Source organism: Nicotiana tomentosiformis, chromosome 8, assembly GCF_000390325.3.
Source record: "Nicotiana tomentosiformis chromosome 8, ASM39032v3, whole genome shotgun sequence".
Taxonomy (NCBI): Eukaryota; Viridiplantae; Streptophyta; class Magnoliopsida; order Solanales; family Solanaceae; genus Nicotiana; species Nicotiana tomentosiformis.
The window spans coordinates 50,684,335-50,694,097 of NC_090819.1; the positions used below are offsets into that span (position 1 = coordinate 50,684,335).

At 40.8% G+C, this 9,763-nt stretch overlaps 1 protein-coding gene and 1 non-coding gene across 2 annotated transcripts; one reads left to right on the forward strand and one right to left on the reverse strand.

Moving 5' to 3' along the window:
- Positions 1–412: 412 nt before the first annotated feature.
- Positions 413–519, reverse strand: LOC117275850 (small nucleolar RNA R71). Its single transcript, XR_004506070.1, has one exon. It is a non-coding gene; the product is annotated as a small nucleolar RNA R71 (small nucleolar RNA).
- A 7,270-nt stretch (positions 520–7,789) lies between these two features.
- On the forward strand, positions 7,790–9,471 carry LOC138897456 (uncharacterized). Its single transcript, XM_070183426.1, has 4 exons — positions 7,790–8,004; positions 8,113–8,219; positions 8,693–8,824; positions 9,179–9,471. The coding sequence occupies exons 1-4, from the start codon at positions 7,790–7,792 to the stop codon at positions 9,469–9,471; spliced, it is 747 nt and encodes a 248-aa protein (XP_070039527.1).
- The last annotated feature ends 292 nt before the right edge of the window (positions 9,472–9,763 follow it).

The window sequence follows — 9,763 nt, forward strand, 5'->3', positions numbered from 1 at the left end:
ACCCTTGGCTACATACCAGTTCGGAAATATAGCTCCCATGCTTGGGAGACCACTGGGCGATTACGCTAGACCGGTCTACAACCAAGGATTATCAATTGTTAGACCACCTCCAATTGCAGCTAACAATTTTGAGTTGAAGCAAGGGTTGCTTCAAACCCTTTAGAATTGCCGTGTTCTCAAAGGGAAGATGAACGAAGATCCAAATACAAATCTAATGGACTTCGAGGAGATTATGAACACATTCCAATACAATGGTGTGTCACAAGATGCAGTGTACTTGAGGGCATTCCCTTTCACATTCAAAGATGATGCAAAGTAGTGGCTTCGAAGCTTACCCACGGGATCGATTAGAACATGGGAGGAGATGACCAGAAAATTACTTGATAAATATTTCTCCTCAGCTAAGACGGGCAAGTTTAAAAGAGAAATCCATAACTTTTGCCAGAAAGAGACTGAAACTATTTTTGAAGCATGTGAGAGGTTTAAGGAGATAGTTAGAAAGTGTCAACATAGCGGAATTGAACTCTGGATGCATCTCCAGGACTTTTGGGATGGATTGACACTGACCTCACATAGAACATTGAGCAATGTAGCTGGAGGCCCTTTGATGAAGAAGACTCCAAAGGAGATAGTTACAATTCTTGATGAGTTATCTGAAGATACTAATCAATGGCCCTCTGAGAGTGCTGAAAGAAGAAGATCAACTGGTGTTCACCAAGTTGATGCTACTACATCTGTGCAGGTACAGCTTGATGCTAAGGATAAGGAAAGAAGAAAGCTGACCTTAGCCTCGATACAAAATGAGCCTCACACAACTTCTGATATCTGCGGAAGAGGACACCCTACTCATGAGTGTCAAGCCTCAACTAAAGAAGTGAATGTTGTGGGAAACTACAATTTTAATGCAATGGGTCAGAGGCACCCCGATTTTTCATGGAATTCACCTTGTGGTATCGCGAATGCATGGCAACAAAATAACTCTAGACCCAGGTACAAGGAGATCCAGCATTCCAAAATCAGCAGAGGCAGCAATCTCAGCCTCACAGCCCATTCGGTCTGGCATAGAAGATCTCATGAAGGCCTTTATTCTAAAAGCTGATGAGAAGCTTGAAACTCATAGCGCAGCTATATGGGAACATGGAGCAGCTATCAAAGAACTAGGCACTGGTTTTCAAAACCTGGAAAGACAGGTTGGGCAGCTAGCCACTCTATTGTCTGAGAGGATTCCAGCAACTCTCCCCATTGATACTGAAAGAAATTCCAAAGAAACAGTGAATGTTGTAACTCTAAGAAGTGGGTAAGTGTTGAAAGACCCCACCCCAACCCAAAAAGATGTGATACTTGAAAAATAAAGTAGGGAGCAGCTAAAAAGTGATGATGATAAGAAGAAGAAAGGCCAGAAGAAAGTTGAGAAAAAGAAGATGGAAAAAAAATCGAGAAGGGATGAACCTGAGTGGAGCGAGCATATGCCTGCTTTACCTTTCCCTCAAAAGCTATATAGAGAAAAGCTAGACAAGCAGTTTGAGAGATTTCTAGATATGCTGAAACAGGCTCATGTAAACTTACCATTCATAGAAGTGCTCTTACAGATGCCTGCTTATGCTAAATTCTTGAAAGAGATCCATACGAAGAAGAGGAAAATAGAGGAGACCTTAGTGGTAAATATCACAGAGCATTGCAGCGCGATATTGCAAAATAAACTCCCACAAAAATGTGGAGATCCAGGGAGTTTTACTCTCCCTTGCTCTGTAGGAAATATTCATTTTGATAAATCATTATGTGATTTTGGTACCTCAATTAATTTAATGCCTCTATCTATTTAAAGAAAACTGGAGAAGGAGATTGGAGAGATAAGGTCTACACCAATATCGTTGCAGCTGGCAGACCAAACGACTTTAATACCCGAGGGGATAGTGGAAGATGAGTTAGTTCGAGTGGATAAGTTCGTATTTCCTATGGATTTTATAGTGGTGAATATGGAGGAAAACAAGTAGGTCCCCCTCATCCTATGAAGACCATTATTAGCGACGGGTAGAGCTATATTAGATATACACGAGAGCAAACTCATGCTTAGAGTGGGTAAGGAGACTGTAACTTTTGCGATGAATGTAGCAAAGGGGGCACAAAAGGAAAAACTAGATGCTAGAGTTGAGTGGAAAGTAAAGGGCTCGAAAGAGAAGGCTGTGATGAGCGAGAAAGATAAGTGTGAGGTGTACCCAAAGAATACCGAGAAAAAGTTGTCCGCATGGATATGTGCATTAGTTCGGGCGCGAGGAATGGAGTCCGACTTCGACTCAGACCTGGACTAGATAAAGTGTGGGGTGGGGGATATTTGTATGTATGTTTGTATATTTGTTTCTTTTTGTTAGTTGTAGTAGTTAGAGATAGAATAAAAAACAAAAGTTTTAAAATTTTTGATTTTTCCCGACGATGGATATCATCGACAGGTTTCTTGAGGGATTTAAGTCGAAGGAAAAAGACAAAAAGATTTTCTTTTGTATGTAGTATAATAAGTCCCTATTGGTTTTTTTTTTGTGCCGCGGTTCTTTTCCAAGGGTTTTGTTTGAACCGGGTGTAGTTAGTTTTTTATTTTTTAGGAGTAGGAAACCTTGTGCTATGATTGGAATTGAAGGCAATATCTCTTGACTTTATTATGCCTTGAGAATAGTAAGTGCTTTAGTTGTGACGCTTAGGCTCAGTTTTTGACTCTTGTATAAGTGTCCTAAATTATATGATCTTAACTTTGCTTAACTTCTTTGACTAGAGTATCTTGATGAGTCCGATCCTGAGTGAGTTATGTGCCATGTGTATGTGAGGTTTTGGTTATTATGTGCATTGTATTTGATGTCTAGAACTTGCCCCGTGTGTTTGCAAAGCGAAATAGTAGTTTTAGTCAGTCTTGGAAGTGATTTAGGCATTTTTTTGTTGAGCCAGTTATATGTTTTTGCCCACCTAATTGTTATGTATCGTAGTTAACCCCGTTGAGCATGTAATCCTATTTCTTTGGCAACCACATTACAAGTCTTACCCATTTGTTTGAATTTACCATCTATTTGAACCTTGTACCTCTCGTGAGCACTTGAATTTGTTATGAACTTCGTAAAAGTTGAAGTGTGGGGTGTTGGTTTGGCTTTTGAGCGGAATTATTGAACTAGGTAGAAAGGTGTAGTGTTTTGGAAAAAGTAAGAGCCACTTGAATTGAAAACTATTCCTTGATAGTAGTGACTCTTGATGTAATTGTGATTAAAGAAGTAGGAAGTTAATGTATATTTATGTGAAGGTGGAGTTATGGCTTGACATAAGTGTGGGGTTTTGAATTGTTAATTGTATGAATTACAGTGCTTAGGGAGGTATAGTAACTCTTATATCTAATTGTGTCCTACCCATTCCGCAGCCTATATTAGAACCAACTAAAGTCCTACTTGATCCTTGACTGAATAAGCTCAATTAGTAGAGTAATACACTACAGGAAAGCCTATGGTACGTCTTTTGTGGCATATGAATGTTATTTTTGAGAGTGAGTGAATTCTTTCTATCTTGAGTTCCTAATTGTTCTTCAATTTTATTGTGTGTGGAACTACTCTTTATTGTTGTGTGAGGGCACTTGATTCACGAAGGAAAGGTAATGTCGTTGACCTCTATGTTAGAGTAAGTGAGCAGGTTGTAAAAATTGCGTGGTGCTTTTGAGTAAAATCTTGAGGCTAGGATGTTACATTAGAGTGCTTAATCTGTTTTAATTATTCTTGGTGTAATGAATTAGGAGAGTTGTTTTAAAAGGTCGTGTCTATATGAAGTGTAGTTTGATTTCTCGAGGACGAGCAATGGTTTAACTGTGGGGTATTGATGGTAGGCTATAATCTCATATTTTAGTCGCTTATTGCACTCTAATTCACTGCACTTTACTTGTGTTGAGCTTTAATTGGTAGCATTTTGAACTTATTGCGTATTTTATGCCTTGTAGGAATGATTTCGAGTTATGTAGATGTTGTGGAGCTAAATCAAATAATTGGACCATTGAAGTCTGAGTAAAATCCTAAGCGATTAAGCTGGGATCATGTTCAGGGGTCGAGGATCACTTCTGGACGTCAAAAATCAAGGAAGAAGCAACACTCTGAGAAAATGCACTAATGCGATGCACCATGTGTAGCACTGTGCGACGCATCAGTGCAAATGTGCATCAGAAATTCGAGAAGTTCAGAGACTTGTAATTTTTGGGTCTAATAGAAAAATACACTAATGCCAGGCATAGTGCGTAGCATCAGTACAAAATTTTGTCAAACAAGCTAAGTTCAGAGAATTTACAATCGAGATAATTGCACTAATGCTATACACCCTGCGTAGCATAGTGCGACGCATGAAAAGTAATAAGTTTGCAAGTTTTCCTATTTCGGCTAAGAAAGGGAGGTTTCGTCTGGGCCCGAACCTACGTGGTATAAATATATCTAAAAATATTATTTTCTGGACTTTTGATATACTTTAGACCTAAGGAAGCTAAGGAGGAGTTGGAAGAACACAAGCACAAGGATTTCATCATATCTTCCTCACTCAAGACCCAAGTTTGGATCGAATTTATGTTTTCCTATATATTAATTTTATTTGTAATGAATTACGCCATATCTATTGAGTAGTTCTCTTTAGGGGTTAATGGATTTGGTGTATTGATGATTGTTTGTGGATTATAACTCTAGTTTTATGTATTGAAGTATTTTGGGATGATTTAATTGTTGCATCTATATTCACTTGTTCATGTAATAGAGAGAGGCTGTTACACCCCATATGTTTGTACGAAAAAGTGCGTCGTAAGCAAACTAAGGTAAGACCAAAAATGAGATCATCTTTGAAAGTGTATAAAGTAAGTTGTTATGTTACCTCGGAGGTTACAAATATTAAAAATCAGGAACAACAAGTACAAAGAGGGTTGGAAGGTTCAGAAGCTAAAGGAATTAAAGAAAATAATGTTTTGCCAAAAGTCGACAAGTTGGGAATGTTACAACCCACACCTTTGGGGTGAGACTAGGGTTCTTATATGATAAGAGGGTTATGTTATGATTTATTTTAGTCTCATGATATTCATGTGTTAAGTTTTGAAGTCAAGCGAGTTGTGGAATAAAAGTTGATGAAAGTCATCACAAGTTACGGGGTGTTCCATCCATCAAATTGATGATCTATGAGTCTAGTTTCTAACGCATTAAACCATTTGTCAATACGACAACGGAGTAGAGATATATATACATTTTTGCGAGACTGCGCAGACTGCTATGTGACATGTAGGTTTGTCACCTACTTGCTTAAATGAGAGGATTAACTATGCCCAAAAAAGGGCTATTTCGGGTCGGCCAAAGAACCCATTTAAGGGCTTATCTCTTGAACTATAACAATAATTATAGAGCACAATAACTAGACATAAACACCTGCAAAAATCTTCCTAAACATTGCACACAAACCCTAAATTGATTTTCTCTCCTTTCCAAGTTCTAGCTGGAGGAAAAACCTGGAGTTTGAAGAACCAAGATAGGAGCTGAGTTATTCAACAAATAAGGTAAGTTTACTGCTATCTTTTATCCATTTTTTCTGCTAGAAATGTATGGGAAGTCGTTCTAAAATCGTAAGAACTCACGGGACGGTGATCGAAATGAGTTCGAGTTATTCAACTTGTACTGGATTATTTTGTGGGCTGTTTTGTGTTGCTGTTGGATTGCGTATTTTGCTATTGTTTTAGGAATTTTGGAGGAGAAAGTGTGTGGCGAAACACCACATAAATGCAGGGTGGTGGTTTGGTCGTTCGTCGTAACATTTTCGGGTTGTTTGACACTATTACGGGGTCGTTTTGTGTATGAAGAGATTGGGGTGTGTTGGGCTGTTTTGTAGTATTTTGTGGTGTATATAAGGTTGGAAAATAATGTATATATGTTGTTATTATTGTGTTCTTGTGTTGTTGGTATTATCTTGAATTTGGAGGAAGTAAAGATTATAGGGGAGATGTTGCGCATTTTAATATAAAATAAGCCTACCGTTCGTTAGGCAATAATTGTACCTTTCGTAACTTAATGATAGTATTATTATCGTTATTGTATATTAAGGTGCGAAGAGATGAGTTCAACTTGGTTATTGGAAAGATTATGATAAGGTATGTTAAGGCTAAACCTTTCCTTCATTTTGGCATGATCTCGTAACTACATGTGTTTGATAACAAGACATAAAGAGAAGTTCGTATTCCTGAATTTATTCACATTATCCTAGTCTCAGAAGTTATCGTATTCTCCCTTATTGGGACTTTCTATTCAGTTAAGTATTATCTTCTTTCAGTCAAGATGGTAGAGGTTCTATATATATACAGTACTATAGTATTTTCACTACCACCGAGCTATAGTCGATGGGCAGGCCCTATTGGGCTACCTATGATCAGATGGTAAGTTATATACAGAGCCAACTGTGGCCGAGAGCCTATGAGCTAGCCCATAATGGCCGAGATACAGAGCCTAGTATGGTCGAGAGCCTATGAGCGAGCGTACTATGACAGAGCAGTTACACGTTCTGAGCCTTATAGGGCCGGACATCTATTTTACTTATGATATTGAGAGAGTTGAGTCAGTATCAGCAGGTAAGTATTATATCATCTGTGACTCCCAGTTACTTTCAGTTATTATATTATCAGTTTAGTTTCAGCTTTCAGTTATTCTATTACCTTACATACTCGGTACATTATTTCGTACTGACATCCCATTTCTAGAGACGCTGCATTTCATGCATATAGGTTCGGATAGACAGACTGGTAGACCTCCTCCATAGGTGCCGTCCGTGATCTGCTTGATCGGTAAGCTCCACGTCCTTCGGAGTTGTCGGGTCTAGGGTTTTGAGTGCATATTGTGTATGTATGTATATATATTATGGGTAGGTCAGGGCCCTGTTCCGACCACAGTACATCCATCAGTAGAGGCTTGTAGACATATCCTGTCTGTTAGTGTAATATGTTGGGCTTGTAGGCCTTGTATGTATATTTTTGCTGGTTTGTCAGTTGTAGTAGTTATGACGGCCTTGTTGGCCCAGCTTTATATTGATGTTCAGTCAGAACTAGTTTCCGTTCAGTTTTAAATTTTGTTTCACAAATTATCTTGTAATGTGGACCTATGGCCAAAGTATGACATTGTATGTTCAGAGTCCCTCAGTCGCAAGTTGGTACGCTAGGTTAAGTGAGGCACTAGGTGCCGGTCTCGCCCCCAGGTTCAGAGCCTGACAAACTTGGTATCAGAGCAGTTCTAGCCTAGGGAGTCTACAAGCTATATCTAGTAGGGTCTTGTTTATAGATGTGTTGTGCACCACATTATATAAGTAGGGAACTACAGGGCATTGAGGAGTTGGTTACCCTTCTTTAAAATCTAAATCATGTTGTAGAACTGAGTTATTGGAAATTTGAGTTAAACTTATGTATTGGTGTTTGCATATAGATATGATGGTGACAAGAAAGACTACGGCTAGTCAGAGGAGAGATACAACAACAGGTGAGGGGACTAGTAGGGTACCCCCAGTTGATGGAGCCCAGTCTGAGGCCCAGGGCGAGACCCCTACTCAGCCATTACCGGCTCCTCCACCACCTGAGAAGACTCCTCAGGATACCGCACATCCAGTCCCCCTCCACTTCCATTAGATCAGGACTTGAGGAGTGCGGTGCATTTGTTGACACAGTTGGTAGCTACCAGCAGCAGGCTAGGGCATCAGCTAGTGCAGGGTCTTCTGAGGGGTCTGGGAGTTCAAGGGTTCGAGAGTTTATTGCCTTGAGTCCCCAGAATTCATGGGGACAGATCCGAGGGAGGACCCGCAGGATTTCACAGATCAGCTTCACAAGATTTTTCGGGTTATGCACGCCGCGGAGAAAGAGGTAGTTAAGCCGGCAGCTTTTAGACTTAGAGATATAGCCGTCCTTTGGTACGAGGGATGGGAGAGGTCCAGGGGACGTGGTGCACCTCTAGTTATTCAAGAGAATTTTCAAAATGCCTTCCTTGACCAGTACTTACCGCGGGAGATCCAACATGCTCGAGTTAATTAGTTTCTAGCCCTCAAGCAGGGCAATATGAGTGTTCAAGAGTATAGTCTCTGTTTTGACTCTTTGGCCAGATATGCTCCATCCATAGCTGCTACTATGCGGGACAAGATCCACAGGTTTATAATAGGGTTGTACCCAGAGTTGACCAAGGCATGTGCCACTGCTGCATTGCAGGATAGTATGGATATCTCCGGATTCAGGCATTCGCCTAGAATATAGAAAGGGACATTCGTCGGCAGCAAGGTACAGAGAGGAGTGAGCAAGGGCATCATAAGAGGATGAGATTTACCAGGTCTCAGGAGAAGTCTCAGGGTAGTTATAGGCCCCAGTACTTCGGACGACCACCTAGGACTCCACTGCCTCAGTTACAGGGTTACAAGTATGACCGCTATACTCAGTGAGGACTAGGTGAGAGCTCACAGGCATCGGGTTTGCAGCGACATCAAAGTTCATGGCAGATATGGTCATTTCCACCGCGGTGTGACATCTATGGTAGAGGACACTTGGGCCAATGTCTAGCAGGTTCCGACGCTTGTTATACATGTGGGCGTCTGGGGCATATGATGCGAGATTTCCCAAATAGAGATTCTGGGGGTATGGCAGAACCAACGAGTTCAGCAACAGGATCATCTATGTCTGTGCATCCTTCAGGGTGTGAGTCTCAGTCTTCAGCTGGTAGAGGTCGAGGCAGAGGTAGAGGTTCCAGTTCAGGATGTAATCAAAATCGTATCTATGCTTTAGCAGGTCGACAGGACCAGGAGTCTTCACCAGACGTTGTGACAGGTATATTGACCATTTGCTCTCACGATGCTTATGCCTTGATAGACCCATGATCTACTTTATCGTATATTACGCCATTTGTCACGGGGAAGTTTGGTATAGTGCCTGAAATACTAAGTGATCCTTTTGCGGTATCTACACCAGCCGGAGAATCGATTATTGCTAGATAGGTTTACCGAGGTTGTACGGTGACAGTTTGTAGTCGTCAGACCTCAGCCGACCTAGTTGAGCTAGAGATGATGGATTTTGATGCTATCATGGGCATTGACTGGTTAGAAGTTTGCTATGCCACAGTTGATTGACGAGCAAAGGCAGCCATATTTCATTTTCTGGGTGAGCCAGTCCTTGAATGGGTAGGTAATACAGTGACACCCAGAGGTAGGTTTATTTCCTATCTGAAGGCGAGGAAAATGATCAAAAAAGGATGTATTTATCATATTGTGCGAGTTAGAGATGCATATGCTGAGATACCTACACTTCAGTCTATTCCAGTAGTCAGAGAGTTCACAGATGCGTTTCCAGATGAGCTTCCACCTATTCCTCCAAAGCGAGAGATTGATTTTAGCATCGATTTGCTTATGGGAACTCAACCAATATCCATCCCTCCATATAGAAAGGCACCTGCCGAATTGAAGGAGTTGAAGGAGTAGTTAAAAGATTTGCTGGAGAAAGGTTTCATCAGGCCCAGTACCACACCTTGGGTTGCACCGGTACTGTTTTTGCGGAATAAAGACGGCTCGTTGACGATGTGTATCGATTATAGGTAGCTGAACAAGGTAACTATTAAGAATAATATCCACTTCCAAGGATCGATGACTTGTTTGATCAGTTGCAGAGGGCTAGATGCTTTTCAAAGATAGATTTGATGTCGGGGTACCACCAGGTTAGAGTTCGGTAGAAAGATATTCCGAAGACAGCCTTCAGGACCCGATATGGCCACTT